This window comes from Mustelus asterias, chromosome 10, assembly GCF_964213995.1.
Source record: "Mustelus asterias chromosome 10, sMusAst1.hap1.1, whole genome shotgun sequence".
In the NCBI taxonomy this organism is placed as follows: Eukaryota; Metazoa; Chordata; class Chondrichthyes; order Carcharhiniformes; family Triakidae; genus Mustelus; species Mustelus asterias.
Genome location: NC_135810.1, coordinates 30,123,449 through 30,145,652, shown reverse-complemented (window position 1 = coordinate 30,145,652; position 22,204 = coordinate 30,123,449). Strand labels below are relative to the sequence as shown.

The window sequence follows — 22,204 nt, the reverse complement described above, 5'->3', positions numbered from 1 at the left end:
GTATTGACTCATTGCTAAAGCAATCTGAAATAAATCCCACTGTTCTGCTCAATCACCAGAATTCTGAGTCTTTTTAACCAGTTTTCCCTTAAAATCTGAAATCCTCTCGGTCTCAACTACCCCCGGAAATGTATTCAGGGCATTAATACACTTCTGCAAAACAAAAGTACACTAATCCTTCTCCTCGGGCTCAGTTATGATGTCCCCCTTATCACTGATTGCCCGGAGAATAGGATGACCCAAATCACCTCGTATCCGGATCATTGGAAATTGGACGCAGATTGGGAGATGCACATCATAGAATCATAGAATCCTACAGTGCAGAAAGAGGCTATCGAGTCTGCACCAACAACAATCCCACCCAGGCCCTATCTCCTAACCCCATGCATTTAACCTAGCTAGTCCCCCGATACTTAGGGGCAATTTAGCATGGCCAATCCACCTAATCCACACATTTTTGGGCTATGGGAGGAAACCAGAGCACCCAGAAGAAACCCATTCAGACACGGGGAGAACGTGCAAACTCCACACAGACAGTGACGCAAGCCGGGAATCGAACCCGGTTCCCTGGCACTCTGGGGCAGCAGTGCTAACCACTGTGCTACCGATGTGCACCAGGAACCCACAGGAGTCCTGATGCACACATTTGCATGGCGATTGCTCAGGAAGTTTAAACTTTCAAGGATTTCCACTGCCAGGAAACCTCTGTGAAAGTCTCCAACACTGAGCTCATACTTACCCTACACTGAGTAATGTCTGTTCTAACTCAGTGATCAAACAACTGCACACCATAAATAAATCACCTAACTCCCACCCATCCACTCCCTCTCCATTAACCAAATCCAACCACTCCACCTGTTCCAACTACTCTCTGCCTCCAAAATACTGCCTTGACTCAACCCAACTAACCCCCCACAATGGACTATTCCTCAACAAGACCCGACTACCCAACTACCACCCTAACCCAACCCACCTAAACACCACCACTTGACTAACCCCCACCCCACCTGACTACTACCTGGCCCACTTACAACCCTCACCACCCCCAACCCAAATGGATTATCTCCTGACCCAACTCAACTAGCCCCTTGACCCAACTCGGCTGAGCATCCAGGGGTACTCAGTATTTAGTAAGGACAGAGAAAAAGGAAAAGGCATTAATTGAATCGCTGATTCAAAGGACGGCCCAGTGGCATAGTGGCTAGCACTGCTGCCTCACAGCTCCAGGGACCTAGGTTCAATTCTGGCCTTGGGTGACTGTCTGTGTGGAGTCTGCATGTTCTCCCCGTGTCTGTGTGGGTTTCCTCTGGGTGCTTCGGTTTCCTCCCACAGTCCAAAGATGTGCAGGTTGGGTGGATTGCCCATGCTATATTTCCCCTTAACATCTCACATGTGGAGTTTAGGGGAATTAAGTGGTGTAAATATATGGGTTCACATGGCTAGGGTCTGGGTGGAATGCTCCACTGGAGAATTTGTGCAGACTCGATGCGTCAAATGGTCTACTTCTGTGCTGTAGGGATTCTATGATTCTGAAAGGAAATTGAAACAATAGTGGGGAAAGATATTGGGGGTGATTTTCCCAGCCCACTGTGTTGCCGGGAAACATCAGCAGAGGCCGTTTAGCGGGCTTCCCACTCAGTGCCACGGCCTCTGCAGGTCTCCCGGACTCGGATTTCTGGCATTGTCAGCCACATGCCGGAAATCGGCGTGGAGCTGATTTAAATATTATAATCGCTATTTGAATCCTATTAGCAGGCCCAGAACTGAACACTAGTGTCTCCTCCCGACCCCACATTAGAAGTGGTTTACTCCAGCAGGGTTTACAACAGCTCTTCACTAACGGGGAGCTGGCGGCCTGACCACGCTGGAGTGAAAGGGGGCAATCGAGGTCCCCCAGATGGTAAGGGATAAGGGGGGGTGCCCCCTGGGTATTGCTAGCCTGGCAGTGCTAGCCTGGCCCCCAGCGCTGCCCGAGGAGCAAAGTGGCAATGCCCAAGGGGCACCTTAGCACTGCCCACTGGGCATCGGGCAGTGTCAAGGGGGCGGAGCCAGGGGCAGGGCCTGTTGGGGGTGGGGCCTAAAGGGGGACATCAGTTAGGGTGGGGGGAGAGGGGGGTCCTGCTGCCACACGGCATTCGGGATCATTGGCAGAGGGAGGGAGGGGGCTGGCCATCGGGGTGGAGGGAGGGGAGGGGGGTCGGAGAGATCAGGACTGCCGGGTGGAGGGGGGAGTCAGGGAGGTTGGGGCTGGTGCGGTGGGGGGGGGGGGAGGGGGTCAGTGATATCAGGCTAGCCTGGAGACATTCAGGAGGGCAGCAAACAGTTGGTGAGGGGGCCCCGCGGCCAGCGATGGGGGATTGCTGTGTTGGCCAGTGATTGGGAGGCCAGCAGTGCAGGGCTACTGCGTATGTGCCGATCTCCACTCTGACAGATCATGCTGCTGGCCTCCCTGAATTTTCAACATTAATCTCCCTGAGGCACTCTGCCGTGCACAGAGTGTGGGAGATTCATTTTCAAAATACCGCTAAAAAGTGTTACTACGGTTTTTACGCGAATTCGGCACTGAGAATTTTCTTTGGAGAATCCCAGCCATTAGCTCTGATGATGTAGAATCTTTATGGATAGAGCTGAGAAACACCAAGGGGTAAAAAGCATTACTCTGGATTGTATATAGACCCTCCAACTGTCGTGATGGTGATGCGAATTGCATTAAACAGGGAATTAGAGATGTGTGCAATAAAGGAACATCTGTAATTATGGGTGACTTTAATCTGCATATAGATTGGGCAAATCAAATTAGTCACAATACCGTAGAGGAGGAATTCCTGGAGTGCATGCAGGATGGTTTTCTGGACCAATATGTTGAGGAACCTACTAGAGAGCAGGCCATCCTAGGCTAGGTGTTGTGAAATGAGAAATAAATAATTGGCAATCTAGTTGTGCGATGCCCCATGAGGATGAGCGACCATAATATGATAGAATTCTTCATCAAAATGGACAGTGACATATTTGATTCTGAGACTAAGGTCCTAAATCTTAATAAAGGAAACTATGATGGTCTGAGGCAGGAGTGACTATGATGGATTGGGAAACGTTACTTAAAGGGATGACAGTGGATAAACAATGGCAAAATAGATCAAAGGGATTGATTACGAAGGAAAAAAATAGAGTACAAGAGTAAGCATGCAGGGAACATAAAAACTGACTGTAAAAGTTTTGATAGGTATGAGAAGAGAAAAAGATTGGTGAAGACAAATGCCAGTCCCTTACAGTCAGAAACAGAGGAATTTATAATGGAGAACAAAGAAATGGTTGAAATACGAAATTCATACGTAGGTTCTGTCTTCACATGGAGGACACAAATAACATATCAGAAATGCTGATGAATAAAGGATTTAGTGGGAGGGTGGAACGGTAATCAGTATTAGTAGGGAAATGCTGTTAGGGAAACTGATAGGATTGAAAGCGAATAAATCCAAAGAAAATCTACACCCGAGAGTACTTAAGGAATTGGCCCGAAAAATAGTGGATGCATTGGTGGTCATGTTCCAAGATTCTATAGCCTCTGGAACAGTTCCTACAGATTGGAGGTTAATGTAACCCTACTATTTAAAAAGGGAGATAGACAGAAAACAGGACATTTTTGACCAGTTGCCCCTGACATCAGTAGTGGGAAAAATGCTGGAGTCCATGATAAAAGATTTAATAGCCGAGCATTTGATAAACAGTGGTAGCATTGGGCAGAGTCGGCATGGATTTACGAAAGGGAAATCATGTTTGACAAATCTACTGGAATTCTTTGAGGATGTAGATAATAGATTTGATGAGGGGGAGCCAGTGGATATGGCTTATTTGGACTTTCAGGTTTTCCACAAAGTCCCATACAACAGATTAGCGTATCAAATTAAAGCACATGGGATTGGAGGTAATGTATTAAGATAGATAGAAAATCAACTGGCAGATAGGAAACAAAGTGTAAGAATGAATGGGGATGTTTTTCCAAATGGCAGGCAGTGACTAGTGAGGTATTGCAGGAATCAGTGCTGGGATGTCAGCTATTCATTTATACATTAATGATTTAGATGAAGGAACTAAGTAAAGTTCATTTATTAGTCACAAGTAAGGCTTCCATTAACACTGCAATGAAGTTACTGTAAAATTCCCCTTGTTGCCGCAGTTCCGTGCCTGTTCGGGTCAATGCACGTAACCAGCACATCTTTCAGAAAGTGGGAGGAAACCAGAGCACCCGAAGGAAACTCACGCAGACACGGGGAGAACATGCAAACTCCACACATACAGTGATCCAAGCCGGAAATTGAACTCTTCCGTAATCGTCCCTGGCGCTATGAGGCAGCAGTGCTAACCACTGTGCTACCGTAACGCCCAATAACTCCAAATTTGCAGATAACACAAAGCTGAGTGGGAAGGTAATCTGTGAGGAGGATGCAAAGATGCTTCATTGTAATTTGGAAAAGCTGAGTGAGTGGCAAATGCATGACAAATGCAGTATAATCTGGTAAGAAACTTCGGTTGTAAAAATAGGAAGGCAGATTATTATCTGAATGGCCATAAATTGAGAGAGGGGAATGTGAGACCTGGGTGTCCTCATACTCCAGTCGCACTGAAGGTGCAGCAGGCAGTAAAGATAGCAAATGGTAAATTGGCCTTCATAGTGATAGGATTTGAGTACAGGAGCAAGTATGGCTTGCTGCAGTTATACAGGATTCTGGAGAGACCACACCTGGAAGATTGTGTGCAGTTTTGAGCTTATCTGAGGAATCCATAGAATCCGCACAGTGCAGAAGGAGACCATTGGGCCCATCGGGTCTGCACCAACTCTCCGATAGAGCATCTTACCTATCCCCATAACCCTACATATTTTACCCCACTAATCCCCCTAGCCTACACAGCTTGGAACAATAAAGGGCAATTTAACATGGCCAATCCACGATAGCCTGCACATCTTTGGACTGTGGGAGGAAACCAGAGCACCGAGAAAACCTTCGCAGACACAGGGAGAATCTGCAAACTCCACACAGACATCCAAGTCTGGAATCGAACCTGGGTCCCGGGGTGCTGTGAGACAGCAATGATGTGAGTGGACTGCGATCTGGATCACGCCGATCCACCTAATGGAATTCTCACTGCTTTTCCTGCTGGAGATGAAACTTGATCATTTTTTGACGAGAATTTCATCCCATAGTTTATGCAAAGTAAAAATTATTTTCCGATACTTGAAATTGTGTTATCTCAGGGACAGAAAAAAACTTGAAAAGCTACGGTTGCCTGTGCTTAGAAAACACAGCACAATAAAATATCATATTAACATAGTTACACCAGTCCTAAACCAATTTACAAGCTGTTGAAACACAATTTGGGTGCCAGGTTAAAAAGCACAATAATTTATATTTCCTCAATAATTTAAATTTACATCGACAATGAAGTTGTTGGCACTGAAGAAAAATAGAAACTCTTTATCAGAAAGCTGAATAGGTTTTTACTGTAACTAAATGTGATGTCACTTCATAAAGCATATATTATACACTGGGACTGATCAAACAGCATTTATTTTAAAATCAAAAATTTAAATCTTCACGATATACATACTCATTCACATTACTTTCCTTTTCTACATCCTGCTTCAAATCTCCAAATGTATATTTAATTAATACTGAATGTTGTTGACCATTTTCAATGAATGAAACACACAATACATAAATCCAAGGGTTCAGAATTGCTCAGTACAGCTCTGTACATGCACATTACAAACGGATTAAATGTTACTCCTCAATATTCAAATCTGGACATTTAAATCTGTTCGGAACATTGAAATCAATAACACCCGAGCCAAATAATCTATACAACAAACAAAACAGCAGTTGCTATGGATTCTGTTCATAACTCCTTGGATCTTCCTCAAAGAGGACAAAGGGACTGAAAGCTGCATTGAGTCTGAGGCAAGAGTTTTCACCTTCTTGTTACTTGATACTCCACGTGCATGTGATATGATGTACCATGCTAATATTTTGTACATATGTTGTCTTCTATTTTCGCAATACGTTCTCATTCTGAAATTCAGATTTAACATAATTTTGCCCATTTCATAACTTAACTATGTAGAACAAAGCTTTCAGAAAAGTTGTGAGTTTGAATTTTTGGTAATATTACTTCTTACAGAATTTCAATGTACAAAACATTTATTGTGCCAAATCGCTATGCGTCATATTCAGGGCTGATAAATATTAATGCTTGGATACAAATGTGGCAATGCAATTGCCAGTCTGCCAATGCCACTTTCCAGTGAGAAGCAACAGCCACTAGTAATATAGAGACAGCACAAGATAAATTTTCACTTTGGTTAAAAAGGCAAAGCTGACCTCAGTGATTTTATCAGAGCACAATTTTTAAACTTACAGAGTACCCCACTGGTTTAGGCCAGGGTATTTGCCTCTAATAAAAATTATAGTTGTTCTCATCAGTGCTGGGAAAAGGATAGGCATGCGTCCCAGCTCCAAATTTAACTTTTAATTCATTTGTGGGACATGGGCATCGCTGGCTGGCCAGCATTTTTTGCCCATCCCCAGTTGCCCTTTGTAGCATGGGATAATGAAACCCCTGCTTTTTAAAGGGCTTTTAGATCAAAGTAGTTTAAAATAGTAACCATAATGTGCCTTCTACCAAAGGTATTACGATATGCCTCCCACATATATCATATGAAGATATTGTCTATTAACCACAATATTATCAGTAGTAGCGAATTGTTAACAAATATTGTAATTTTAAAACATAATTTTAAATGTCTTGCAAGCTTTGGCCAAGGGCTGCCTGCCGTAAAAGCATAATGGGAAAAAGCAGAGCCAGATAGGCCACATTTGCTGGAACAATGAAGTATAGAACCTAAGACTTTGCAGCTACTAAGATAGTGGTATGCGTAGAAGGATTTAATTGCGAACTAAAATGAATAGGAGCATTTTGCACCTTACTCTTGGCCTCTCTGTGGGGGCTGTGATGATAAGGTATAGTTAGTTAGGCAGAATGATTCCCTGAATGATTTCAGTTCCCACAGCCTTATAGTGGCAAGGGGGAACCTTGAACCTGTCAGACATGCATAGGTAAGGTTTCTAGGCATCGGGGGAAGATTGTCAGGTCCAGTTAACCAATGAGTGCCTAATTATGCAAAGCAGTAGAACTATGTTAGCCGAGATAAATAGGGTGTATTAATGTAATTGGATCATCCAGTTTGCATGACAGGTGGGGCGGGGAATATGAATCTTCGAAAATAGTAGACCAAAAGTGTTCATGTGATGTAATTTCTGAGAGAAGCTGGAATCCATCCTGCATCTCTCTACCAATACGTACTGGTCAAATTAAAAACATCTTTAACCACATACTGTCTCTCGCAAGTCTTTGTGTTTAGCTAGATTCATCTGAATGCAGGACCCTCCGGATTGGAGCCCCCAGTGAATTCCCCAAACAACCTTGGAGGGCAGTTGAGAGTCAAAGAGAACAAAGAACAATACAGCACAGGAACAGGCCCTTTGGCCCTCCAAGCCCGCGCCGCTCCCTGGTCCAAACTAGACCATTCTTTTGTATCCCTCCATTCCCACTCCGTTCATATGGCTGTCTAGATAAGTCTTAAATGTTCCCAGTGTGTCCGCCTCCACCACCTTGCCTGGCAGCGCATTCCAGGCCCCCACCACCCTCTGTGTAAAATATGTCCATCTGATATCTGTGTTAAACCTCCCCCCTTTCACCTTGAACCTATGACCCCTCGTGAACGTCACCACCGACCTGGGGAAAAGCTTCCCACCGTTCACCCTATCTATGCCTTTCATAATTTTATACACCTCTATTAAGTCTCCCCTCATCCTCCGTCTTTCCAGGGAGAACAACCCCAGTTTACCCAATCTCTCCTCATAACTAAGCCCCTCCATACCAGGTAACATCCTGGTAAACCTCCTCTGTACTCTCTCCAAAGCCTCCACGTCAACCACATTGCTGTGGCTCTGGAGTCACACGTAGGCCAAACCAAGTAAGGACAGCAGATTTCCTTCCCTAAAGGACATTAGTGAACCACATGGGTTTTTCCGACAATGGTTTCATGGTCACCAGTAGATTTTTAATTCCAGATTTCTTTTATTGGATTCAAATTCCACTATCTGCCATGACTGGATTTGAACCCAGGCCCCCAGAACATTAGCTGAGTTCTGGATTACCAGTCTAGCAATAATACCGCTAGGCCATCATCTTCCCCATGTGTCTTTTAGATATCCAAGTATACCATATTTACTGGTTCTCCTTTAATCATGTTGTTTGTTACCTCCTCAAAGGATCGAACAAATTAGTTAACACAATTGCTCTGAAGAAAAGTCATACGGACTCAGAATGTTAACTCTAATTTCTTTCTCCACTGACCTGCTGAAACTCAGAGCTAAAGCCCCTTTTTAATAGCAACAGTCCTAATAGATTGTCTAATCTATAAACTTTCAGTAACATTACCATATAATGCCCTGCTGCCCGAGGGGAAATCTCACACAGACTCACCTTTCTGAAGGTGGTGGCAAAACTAGTGTTCGCAGGTCTGGCTCCAGCACACGCTCTCTTGGCCAAGGCCACACAGCCACAAACAACTGCCTTTTATCGCCCTTTAAATATACTTTCTCCTTTTGATCTTTCACTTTCTTGTTTCTACAATAATTTAGCAGCTACTTGTTTGAGAATTAACCAACGCATTTTTTTATTACTTTATAGCTGCTATATTTATAAAGTAAACTTATTATTTTCTCTCACATATTTACAATCCCCCAATTGTATATGTTTCCTTTGAAATCCAACAGTCAACTTTAAAATCACTTCTCTTATCTGCCAAATGAAAATTCCTGATCAAGCTACTTCCCTGGTTCTATTATTACCATTTCAACCATTTGCTTTCTCACCTCCTTTATTTATGTTTTGACCTTTGCAGTCTGTCTCCAGCTTAATTAAACCAGTCACATGATATGCACCCACACAGCCTGTTTCCTCATTTATAGGATAACAATTATATTGCAAAAAATATTAAGAACTCTCATTTTTCTCACAGTGTAGGGTTATGAATGAAAATATTTTTAGAACAAACTAAGGACTTGAGAAGAATTAAAAGTTTTGAATGGGCTTTCAAAAATGGAAGTTTCTTTTTGTATAATGAAGGCTCTAATAGTTTTTCACATCTTCATTTTATTTCATCTGAACATGGCTCCTGAGGTCAGCCCATGGTAAAAAACTTGCATGAAGGGTGCAAGGGCAAAGAATGATGGATGGGGGATAGGATGGCCTGATCTGGTATTAAGTTCATATGTGGGCTTTTAAGGGGCCACAGAGGTGGGGGGGCATAGATTGGCAATAGCTTCGTATGGTGGCATGGAGGTAACATGGGGTGTGGATGAGCAGTTAATGGGCTGTGAAGGGTGAGGGTTTAGAACATAGAACATAGAACAGTACAGCACAGAACAGGCCCTTCGGCCCACGATGTTGTGCCGAGCTTTGTCTGAACCCAGATCAAGCTATTTCCTCCCTATCATCCCGAAGTACTCCATGTGCCTATCCAATAGCTTCTTAAATGTTCCTAAAGTTTCTGACTCCACTATCCCTGCAGGCAGTCCATTCCACACCCCAACCACTCTCTGAGTAAAAAACCTACCTCGGACATCCTTCCTATATCTCCCACCATGAACCCTATAGTTATGCCCCCTAGTTACCGCTCCATTCACCCGAGGAAATAGTCTTTGAACGTTCACTCTATCTATCCCCCTCATCATCTTATAAACCTCTATCAAGTCTCCTCTCAACCTTCTTTGCTCCAAAGAGAAAAGCCCAAGTTCCCTCAACCTTTCCTCATAAGACCTACCCTCCAAACCAGGCAGCATCCTGGTAAATCTCCTCTGCACTCTTTCCAGTGTCTCCACATCCTTCTAGTAGTGAGGTGACCAGAACTGCACACAATATTCCAAATGTGGTCTCACCAAGGTCCTGTACAGTTGCAGCATAACCCCACGGCTCTTAAACTCAAACCCCCTGTTAATGAACGCCAACACACTATAGGCCTTCTTCACGGCTCTATCCACTTGAGTAGCAACCTTCAGAGATCTATGGATATGAACCCCAAGATCTCTCTGTTCCTCCACATTCTTCAGAACCCTACCTTCAGAACCCTACCTTAGAGGGCCTAAAATAAAGAAACAACTGGGACAAAGCTATTGGCACTTGGAAACTTCTGTGGCCACCTCAGATCTGTGATAGGAGCAGGGGGCCAACTCCATCGGCAGGCAGTCCATCAACTCTGATGGGACTTGTTTTCCCGAGGTGGGTGCAGAGGGCCAGGAAATTTCCCCAATCACACTACCCAACTCGGGAGCAGATGAATATTCAACCCGTTAACCCTGTTTCACTCACCACAACTGCTGCCAATATTGCTGTGTATTTCCAGCATTTTATTCATTGTTGCAGATTTACAGTATCCTTAGTAATTTGCTGTCACTTTAAATGTGTTATGTTTATCCACATCAATGCAGAGTCTTCATATCATCTCTAGTGCATAATAAATAAAAACATGTTCTGTGGTTGACTCACATTCTTGTGTGCAGGGGCCACAATTTGCAACCTTCCCATGCCTGTTTGAGCATAGGAACATAGGAATTTGGACCAGAAGTTGGCAATTCAGCCCTTCACAACACAAAATCTAACTGAAAACAAGGCTAGAAAGTGTTGCAGTGAGCTGGACCCCTGAAAGGCAATCTGTTCCTTTTATACTAAATCACACAAAGATTATACCAGTTCTGCAAATGCAAACAAAGGATATGGAACACCAGGACAGAAAGAGGGCTCTCCGCTTCACAGTTGTGGTGCTGGACGTCTTAGTCACAGAGGTGAAAATGAAAAGGAGGCCATGTTTCCATGGAAAGTCAGTAAATCCTCAAACAAAGCCCTGAAACAGGTAGCCAAGGAGGTAAATGCCTTGCCCAAAGTCCTTGGAGAAGCTTTATGACCTCAAGTAGATGATCAAGGTCAGTGAATTACATAACATTTGATACCTAGCACACCACCAATCTCTCACACTGCTCAATGCACAAAACCCCTATCACTCACTCAACAGCAGTCCATAACAGTCAGGACTCAAGCCGAACATCTAAATGCTTATGCTAATCCTCACACACCATTCATCGATCCCAGCCTCACTTCAATCACTCACTGTTTCCACATAACTCCAGTTGTTTAGCTTTGGCTGTCATTTCACCCAAACGCAGTGTAACAACACAATCTCAGACATGCTTCCCCCTCTTTTGCAAAATAAGGTAGCAAAAAATACAAAGGGGTAGCAGAATAGCAGCAGGGGCCAGGTATGCCTTATGTCCACTGGGCCCCAAGGGGGAACTGGTGTACCATAGCCGGATGCAACAGAGCCCATTGCATCAACCATCGCCATGATGATTCATGATGATGATATGTTACTGCCTTGTGGCCCTTTTCAAACCCCATCTCATCTTCATCCTGCATCATGTGTAAAGCGAGGACGGTACGAACACAGACCTATTGCTTACACACCAACACCTTCCCACCTCACTCCAATCCTCCCATTCTGATTTTGATTTCAGACAGCCAAGAACCGCCCACGTCCCAGCCAAAACACACCCAGGAGAAAGAGAACAAGCAACCTCACACAAGTGATGCAGAAGCACCGTCAGACAACTGCAGTCACCAGCTCAGATATTGGCACTGCACATATCTTAAAGGTTGGTTTGGAGTCACGCTCAGCACGTGGTAGGTCACCTGCCAAAGGTAGGCTGCACCAGACAGTAGCTCACCGTAGCAAAAGGTCAGAGACTAATTCTGTCCTAGCAGACTCAGATGAGGACAGATGGAGTGGCATACAGGAGATCGCTAGTGACACTGCACAACTAGATATTTAGATTAGCAGGGCTTCCAGACAACCTCTGTCACTGTCAAGCAGAATGGAGGAATCTGGCTCCAATGTGACAGAGGTTTTTGCACAGGGTTTGGAGCAAATCCTTTCCACCGCAGAAGTGGTGTCCAATTCCATGACGGTACCAGCAGATTCAGCTATGAAACAGAGTTTGATGGCTGCTGTCTCAGCTTCCACTACAGCACTACACCAAAAGACCATAAGACATAGGAGCAGAATTAGGCCCTCGGCCCATCGAGTCTGGTCCACCATTCAATCATGGCTGATTTTTTTCCTTATCCCCATTCTCCTGCCTTTTCCCCATAACCTGTGATCCCCTTATCAATCAAGAACCTATCTATCTCTGTCTTAAAGACATTCAATGACCTGGCCTCCACAGCCTTCTGCGGCAAAGAGTTCCACAAATTCACTACTCTTTGGCTGAAGAAATTCCTCCTCACCTCTGTTTTAAAGGATCATCCCTTTAGTCTGAGGTTGTGGCCTCTGATTCTAGTTTTTCCTACTAGTGGAAACATCATCTCCACATCCAGTCTATCCAGGCTTCGCACTATCCTGTAAGTTTCAATAAGATCCCCCCTCATCCTTCTAAACTCCAACGAATACTGACCCAGAGTCCTCAACCGTTCCTCATAGGACAAGCGCTTCATTCCAAGAATCATTCTTGTGAACCTCCTCTGGATCCTTTCCAAGGCCATCACATCCTTCCTTAGATATGGGGCTCAAAACTGCTCACAATACTCCAAATGGGCTCTGACCAGAACCTTATAAAGCCTTAGAAGTACATCCCTGCTCTTGTATTCTTGCCCTCTCGACATGAGTGCTCACATTGCATTTGCCTTTCTAACTGCCGACTGAACCTGAACGTTAACCTGAAGAGAATCTTGAACAATGACTCTCGAGTCCCTTTGTGTTTCTGATTTCCTAAGCATTTTCCCATTTAGAAAATAGTCTATGCCTCCATTCCTCTTTCCAAAGTGCATAACCTCACACTTTTTCACATTGTATTCCATCTGCCACTTCTTTGTCCACTCTCCTAACCTGTCCAAGTCCTTCTGCAGCGCCCCCCCCCCCCCCCCCCCCGTTTCTTCAATACTACCTGTCCCTCTACATATCTTCGTATCATCTGCAAACTTAGCAACAGTGCCTTCAGTTCCTTCCTCCAAATCGTTAATGTATATGGTGAAAAGTTGTGGTCCCAGCACTGACCCCTGAGGCACACCACTAGTCACTGGCTGCCATCCTGAAAAAGACCCCTTTATCCCCGCTCTCTGCCTTCTGCCAGACAGTCAATCCTCTATCCATGCCAGGATCTTACCCTTAACACCATGGGCACTTAAGTTATTTAACAGTCTCTTATGCAGCACCTTGTCAAAGGCCTTCTGGAAATCTAAATAAATCACGTTCACTGGTTCTCCTTTATCTAACTTCCTTGTTACCTCCTCAAAGAACTTTAAAAGATTTGTCAGACATGACCTCCCCTTGATGAAGCCGTGCTGACTCAATCCTATTTTATCATGCACTTCCAAGTACTCTGTGATCTCATCTTTAATAATGGACTCTAAAATCTTGCCAATGACCGAAGTGAGGCTAACCGGCCTATAATTTCCCATCTGCTGCCTCCCTCCCTTCTTAAAAAGCAGTATTACATTCGCTACTATCCAGTCCTCTGGTACCCTCCCTGCCTCCAGTGATTCCTGAAAGATCATCACCAATGCCTCCATAATTTCCTCAGATATCTCTTTTAGAACCCTGGGGTGTAGTCCATCCGATCCAGGTGATTTATCCACCTTCAGACCTTTGTTTCCCCAGAACCTTCTTCTTAATGATGACCACTACACTCACCTGTGCCCCCTGACTCTCTTGGAGCTGTGGCATCCCACTGGTGTCTTCCACCGTGAAAACTGATGCAAAGTAACTATTCAGTCCCTCTGCCATTGCTTTGTTTCCTATTATTACTTCTCCAGCCTCATTTTCCAGTGGTCCAATGGTTATTTTTGCCTCTCTCTTATCTTTTATATATTGAAAAAACTCTTCCTATCTTCTTTTATATTACTAGCTAGCTTACACTCATATTTCATCTTCTCCCCCCTTATTGCTTTTTTAGTTGTCCTCTGCTCACTTTTAAAGGCTTCCCAATCCTCTGGCTTCCCACTAATCCTTGCCACTTTGAATGCTTTTTCTTTTGCTTTTATGCTGTCCTTGAGTTCCTTCGTCAGCCATGGATGCCTCGTCCTCCCCTTAGCATGTTTCCTCCTCCTTGGGAAGAATTTCTGTTGTGCCTCCCGAATAACTCAAAAACTCCTGCCATTGCTGTTCTACTGTCTTCCCTGCTAGGCTCCCTTTCCAATCAACTCTGGCCAGCTCCTCCCTCATGTCTTTGTAGTTACCTTTATTTAATTGTAATACTGTTACATCTGATTCCAGCTTCTCCCTCTCAAACTGCAGGATAAATTCTATCATATTGTGGTCACTGCTCCCTAAGGGTTCCTTCACCTTAAGTTCCCTAATCAAGTCTGCCTCATTACACATCATCAAATCCAGAATTGCCTGTTCCTTAGTAGGCTCTGTCACAAGCTGCTCCAAAAAAACCATCTCTTAGACATTCCACAAATTCCTTTTCTTGGGATCCACTACCTACCTGATTTTCCCAGTCCACCTGCATATTGAACTCCCCCAAAATTATTGTAATGTTGCCTTTTTTATTTGCCTTTTCTATCTCCTGATTTATTTTCTGCCCCACATCCTGACTACTGCTCAGGGGCCTGGACATAACTCCCATCAAGATCTTTTTACCTTTGCGATTTCTCAACTCTACCCACAGAGATTCTTGCCTTCTGACCTATATCACTTCTTGCTATCAATTTAACTTCATTCCTTACTAACAATGCAACCCCGCCCCCTTTGCCCATCTGCCTGTCCTTCCGATAGGACACATATCCTTGGATATTTAGATCCCAGCCCTGATTCCCTTGCAGTCACGTCTCTGTGATGCCCACAACATCATACCGGCCAATTTAAACGTGCGCAACAAGCTCATTTACCTTGTTCCGTATACTGCATGCATTTAGATACAACACCCTCAGTCCTGCATTGACTACCTTCCTTCTCATACTCGTCACCTTTTTTGCTCTGCCTGAGGTTAGATTCCTGTCACCTTCTATATTCTCTGTTCTATTATGTGGTCTGGAAACTTTACTAACTTCTCCTGAGCCCTCAGCTCCATTAACAATCTACTAAATGTCTCAATGCTGTAGTGGAAGCTCAGACAGAGAATCATAGAATCAAAGAATCCCTACAGTGCAGAAGGAGATCATTCGGCCCATTGAGCCTGCACCGACCACAATCCCACCCAGGCCCTATGCCTGTAATCCCACATATTTACCCTGCTAATCCCCTGACACTAGGGCCAATTTAGCATGGCTAATCAACCTAACCTGCACATCTTTGGACTGTGGGAGGAAACCCATGCAGACACAGGGAGAATATGCAAACTCCACACAGACAGTCACCCGAGGCCAGAATTGAACCCAGATCCCTGGCATTGTGAGGCAGCCGTGCTAACCACTGTGCCACCGTGCTGCCCATAAGAAGTTATGAGATCCATGCTTGCAGCCATGCAGGCTCAGGATATTGCCATCATGACGATGGATCTCAGAGCTTGGAGCATCTCCAATCAAAACCTACAGTACTTTCATGAAATTTGCCAAAGCAGAAGTAAGTCAAAAGCATCTCATCGGATATTGTAGCCAGCAGTGAAGCAATTGTGCTCACCACTAACTCCGAAGAAAGCATCCCACACTTGTCTTATTTATAAAGGGGAAACTTGATAGTTCAGATTGATAGTTCAGATTTCCAGCAATAATTATAAACTTGTTACACCATTGAGAACCTTGGATTGCCTCATTCAACAAGATGTAATCTTTCAAGAGATTTTGCAGCGAGACTGTAAAAGGACAACTTCTCGACAGTTCAGTGATTTTGATTGCAACCTGCGGAGACCTCAACAGTACATCCTATAGAGAAGCACAGTGATAGTGAATGTTAACAGCTTCACCATCATTACTGCCACAAAATTCGGGCCATTAATATTTTAAAATAATTCGGAAACTGTCACCAGAACAAATTCAGTATTCTATAAATTCCTTTATCAGAATGGTAGTGTACTGTAGCCCTGTTCAACCGGCTACAGAAAAACATTATCACCTGACACAGCGTGATTTTGCATCAAATCAAGGACTAATTTTAATGCCCTTCTGTTTACTGAAAAACCCAATGGACTTCTCCATTTAGAGCTCACCCTCTCCAACACTAAAGAGATCTGACTCAACTATTACACTTCCAAACAATCATAACTGATGAAGTAGCACAACCATGCTAGAATTAAGCTGGGCCATCTGATGGTAAATTAAACTTCAACATTCTTTATCACAGCAGAATGTCTGCATAGAATACCCAAGTGAAGCTTAATACACTATTTATAGTCTTTTCCTTGTTCACAAATCTATAAACACAAATTTATTCCTTGTTTATTGAGCTAGGATTTCTGAAGCCTGAGTTTCCTGTAGGAAATCTGTTTCTGATTGTTTCTCAACATTTCTGTATACTTCCAGCAATCAGCAGAATGAACATTGAGAATTATTCTTCAGGATTAGCTCTCTCTACTTGAATACAATGTTGAATTACCTGACATTTTTTTAAAAAGCAAATAAAAAACTTGTGGTCAGACCACAGGTTACCTTGAAAAGCAGCTGCGTTGCGTGATATTAAAAATTTCAGTGTTGAGCTGGATGTTTGAAGCAAATTTTGAATGTCTTGACGAGCTGCAGCTTGGTATCGCTCCTCCATTTTTCTTGTGCAGCATGTTGGATCCTTTGATATACACACCTGTAGATCAGAACCTAAAAGGGAGTGAGAAGAATTAATGCACTTTTCCTCTACATTTGATTCAAAGTCGCTGAGTTCAGATTATCTGATAATTGATTTTGGAAAGAGATTCCTATATTCCCATGTTCTTTACATTGAAAATTCAAATTATTTGACAAAATCACGTTTTTCATGAGTGGTACATACTCTATTGATGTACAATCAGATACTAATAAAGGTTGAAGGAACTTTCATTTATTTGGCATCTTTCACATCCTCAATACATAACATTTCCCAGCCACTTGATTGTTTTCAACTGCGAGAGACATAGGCAGTAGCCAATTGATGCAAAGATCCCACATGCAGCATTGAGAGGGGCAACCAATAATTCTATGTTAGGAGGCATGATATTTGGGGCACGGACACCTACCTGAGCAAAATGACAGCATATCAGAGATTGCAGCATTCTCTCAGTACCATAACTAAAGTTTCAACTTACTTTTGTGTTCAAGTCCTGATGCGAGTCCTTGAACATATAACCTGATTGTAAAAATGAAATATTACTCCACTTTGAGAAAGCAAAAGCAGAATAATAAAATTTACATTACAATTCTCAATTTTCCTGTTATACGAATATTTCCTTATTCTTGGTTTACATCAGCTATATGTTTATAATTCTTTATTAATGACATACCATTATAATTAGCTGCAGAGGCCTTGAAAGCTCATGAAGTTATGAAAGCCATAATATGACTGCACAAGAAATCCAGTGACCTGGACAAACAATCCAGAGATGAGAGTTTGAATCTCACTCTGAATTTGAAGCATAAATAATGGTGAACATGAAGCCACTGGATTGTCATAAAAACCTAAATGTTCTTTCGCCAATTAAACCTGGCATTCCTGCACAGACTGATCTACATGTGATTCTAGATTCACAGCATCATGCTTGACTCTCAACTGCCCGTGAACAGTTCAGCATATCAATCATTTTAATCAAATGTTATTATCCCATAAGAAAACCAATAACTTAAAAGAACCAAACTTCCTATATGGCCCCAAATGAAGAAATCAATGGACAATATTTCACTTTTTATAACTTTTACTTCAATAAACACCAACATAAATTAAACACGAAATAACAACAAATTGTATTCAGTAGAAACTATTACCAAAATCTTGCTGCCGTTCACGCCGGTGGGATCTTGCAGTTATGCCAACGGCGCATTCCTACCACGAGTTTCCCAGTGGCAAGGGGTGCATTCCATGGGAAACCCTTTTGACAGTGGCAGACCATAATATCCTGCCACCTGCAAGTGGCATGCCATCTCCCGCCACTGTTAACACAATGCAGAGAGAGAGGAAAGTCCCACCCTATAAATTATACTTTAAATAGCTGACACAACAAAGATAGGAATTATGGATTTATGGGTAGCCCCCTTAGCCCATTTGGCACCATGTGCAGCCACAAAGTTCATCACAATCCCACCTTCTTCAGGTGGAGTTCAATTCATTTTCTTCACACAGGATTTGGTAATCAAGTTACCTCCAATAGCAACTTTACTTCATCCAAGTTCCACAGCTACACATTTTATTCTCTCCAGCCCAGCTATCTCGAGGAGACCCACAGGGATGTCTGGCAACCAGACAAAAAAAGTTGCATGCCTAAAAGAACAAGGCTGCACCTCACTTCTGCCCTGACACTCTCAAGACCTTGATCCGAGAACCACACCAGTTTCACCTCACCTCTCTGACCTGGAAGGCTTTAGCAGAGAAGATCGGTGTGGCTGGTCACCATATTCGAAAAACCATCCATGCAGGAAGAGGATAAATGATTTGATCTGCTTCACCAGGGTTAGTCACCCTTCAAGTCTCTCCAATATCAAACTTTCTTCAAGGCATCATGTATTCAAAGGGTTACTTCCTTCAGGGATCTCACATAATCATTGGCAGGGACACATCACTACTGTTTGTTTCATGGAAACTTTCACATTATCACAACCTCATCTAATATGCTGCTCACACCCCATTCTCAGTCCTTTCAGGGAAGGCCTCACCATACACAGGAAGCATGCAGGTTCCCCAACCTCTGTTCCATCCCTTCTCATCACATTCCTTTCTTTTATCTTTATACAGGATAATCTGTCCCACAACAGCAGGGAAACATCTGAGCTGGGAGCAACCCTCACCCAGTTTGAGGACGCTGCCACTGAGCTGACTGGGGAGGAGAGGGATTATTCCTGTGGAGAAGGAGAGATCTGCTTGTCCCAGCAATCTTTTATGGATCCATGAGTTCAACACCATCCTAAAATTCACAGTGAATAACATGCAATTTTGTGATCTGCCTGTTCATGAAGTAAAACTTTCAGGCAGCAGCAGATCGAGGCAGATGGGGAGGACCAGCCCCCAGGCCACCTCAATGAGGAAGCTGAGGAAGAAACTGAAGAAACACCATCACTGCGCTCACCTGCACCCTCCACCAGCACAATGGCACATACCTCATTGGGTCATAACTCTGGATTTGGCTTGGGCTCACCCAATGGGGAACACCACACTGACAGTCAAAGGCCGAGACAGCTCAGGTTTCCAGCACTCGCAGGGCTGCTCAAGACTAGCCATCCAGAGTCTGAGTCAGCTGATGAGCCTTTGCAAGCAGCCGCAATGCTGCAACAACAAGTGGCAGAACATCAGGCAGAAATATGGAGTCACTCAACAGACTGGAGCAAACAATGGAGTCCAACCATTTTACCTGATGTCATGACTCTGACATGTCAGCACATCAAGGTCACCACAGGAAGGTTGGTGACCACCATGGAGACCTTGGTCCAGCAGGTTTTGCAGTCAGTCTTGGGCTCCATGGCACTGGTGGCCAGCATCAGTGTTTGGCGAGAAGGGGAGGAGACACCTTGACCTTCCTCCAGCTGCCCCTTCTCAAGGAGTCAGGGATGAAGAGCAGGAGGTCCAGGAAAAGGGTGATCAGGTTCAGTTACCATGGGACAATACCATTGAGGAAGAATGGTATGGAAGGCATGCTTGTGCCATTTAATTACCACCAGATTCCAGGAGGAGTAAAGTGAAGGCAATGGGAGACGGCCCCTGTATATCCCTGGAATAATTTGAAGCAAAGAAATTGAGTGCACTGTTGACCTTCAAGGCCATTGGCAGGAGATTACCTCCCACTCCACGGGGCATTAGGTCTCCCAAACAATGTGGAAGATGTGATTTACCAGAGCGCAGAACAAGCGCATACACATGCGAAATTGTCTCTCACTCATATGCAAATAGGAGAATCGTCTTTAGTAGATTCTTGGTCTTGTGAGTCACCACCATGCTCTGGGTCTATCCTCCTGATCCTCTTGTTGTTGTGGTTCCCCTGCACCTCAAGCGTGGCCTCCTCCTCGGAGTGGCCTGAGCCTCTTCTCCTCTTGCACTGTATTAGAACCCTTAAAAAGACAGCACTGAGCCTTGGATCCACACTGTTTTGCTTTCTCTCTGAAATGGTACATTGAATAGATTAATAAATAACTGGTGAAATAGTGAAGCTCACTATTTTGAGCCAAACGTAACTGCAATGGTCTATTATGGTTCCTGCCTACTAGCCAAGTCGTTGATATAGCCTTGTCCCGAAGGTACGAACAGACACATTGAAGTGACCAAGATGCCATCCCTGAGACTTTACATCTGAATCCCACAGAGGTTGGAGAAGGTTTGAATGACTTGCACCACCTAACGTAGCTCAGTGTTCCAATCTCAGATCTAGCATACTAATTAACAAGGCCAGTACAGAGCCAGACAAGCCATCAGACATGGACTGTGGAAACACCCTGCACACCAAGCTGTGCATTATCCCAGCTGAACACACAGCCTTTGCCCCTCCTTGGAGCATGAGTACATCACCACTCTGTCCACCTGTGACTCCACTTTCAAGGAGCTATGAACATGTACCCCTTGATCTCTTTGTTCTGTAACTCTCCCCAACGCCCTACCATTAACTGAGTAAGTCCTGCCCTGGTTCAATCTACCAAAATGCATCACCTCGCATTTGTCTAAATTAAACTCCATTCGTCAGCCCACTGGCCCAATTGATCAAGATCCCATTGCAATTGGAGATAACTTTCTTCACTGTCCACTGTGCCATCAATCTTAGTGTCATCTGCAAACTTACTAACCATGCCTCCTATATTCTCATCCAAATCATTAATATAAATGACAAATAACAGTGGACCCAGCACTGAACCCTGAGGCACACCGCTGGTCACAGGCCTCCAGTTTGAAAAACAACTCTCGACAACCACCCTTCTACCACTACTAAAATAATGTGGGTGCTAAAAGAGTATACGTGTCAGCGAAAAGAATACCTGTGCTAACAACTGCTTTTGTAATTTAACACTGAACAAATGAATGACACTTTAAATGTTTTCTTTAAATCTACCATTTAGCATATTCAGCTCGTCATCACAATTTCCAGGAACAATCACAAGCAAATCCCAGCAAAAACTTCAGTTAGAGTCTACCAACACTTCTACATGCAGTTCCCAGTGGCTCTACAGCAAATTTCTTCCTCCTGTCTGACGAAAAAAACAGCCAGTTACATTTATATGGTCTTTCAAAGTAGTAAAATATCCCAAGGGATTCATAGGAGGGTTATCAAATAAAATGGACATTGAACCATATAATGAAGTATAAGGGCAGATGACCAAAATTTGGTCAAAGAGATGGGTTCTAAGAATCATCAAGAAGGAGTTTAAGTCATCCTGAAAGGGTGGTAAGATGGCACAGTGGTCATGGTGGCATGGTGGCTGCCTCACAGTGCCAAGGACCCAAGTTCAATTTCAGGCCCGGGTGACTGTCAGTGTGGAGTTTGCACATTCTCCCCGTGTCTGTGTGGGTTTCCTTCAGGTGCTCCGGTTTCCTCCTACACTCCAAGGATGTGCGGGTTAGGTTGATTGGCCATGTTCAAGTGTCAAGAGGATTAGCAGGGTAAATACGTGGAGTTACAGGTATAGGACCTGGGTGGGATTTTTGTCGGTACAGACTCAATGGGCTGAGTGACCTCCTTCTGCACTGTAGGGATTCTATGCTTCTGTGAGCTAAAGTTAAGTGAGGGAATTTCAGAACTTAATGCGTTGGTAGCTCAATGCATGGCTGTGAATGGGAGACTGATTAAAATCAGGCAACAAACCAGAAATGGAGGAGTACAGATATCTCAGAAAGCTGTAGATAGTCCCAGGTCAGGATGGTGTGGGGGGTAGCATATTAGCATGTACAGAGGATTGGTTAGCTAACAGGAAGCAGAGGGTAGGGATAAATGGGTCATTTTCGAGTTGGCAAGCTGTTAGTAGTAGAGTCAGTGCTGTGCTGTGACCTCAACTACTTACAATC

The 22,204-nt window shown here is 43.9% G+C and overlaps 1 protein-coding gene across 2 annotated transcripts in view; it reads right to left on the bottom strand.

Annotated features, from left to right (window-relative positions):
• Nucleotides 1–22,204, bottom strand: part of gpc5a (glypican 5a) — a 1,188,060-nt gene that overhangs the window by 1,145,858 nt on the left and 19,998 nt on the right. For both annotated transcript variants that reach the window (XM_078221643.1, XM_078221644.1), the window contains exon 2: nt 16,696–16,857. In XM_078221643.1, the coding sequence (XP_078077769.1) occupies nt 16,696–16,857 (162 nt within the window). The remainder of the gene's footprint in view (nt 1–16,695; nt 16,858–22,204) is intronic.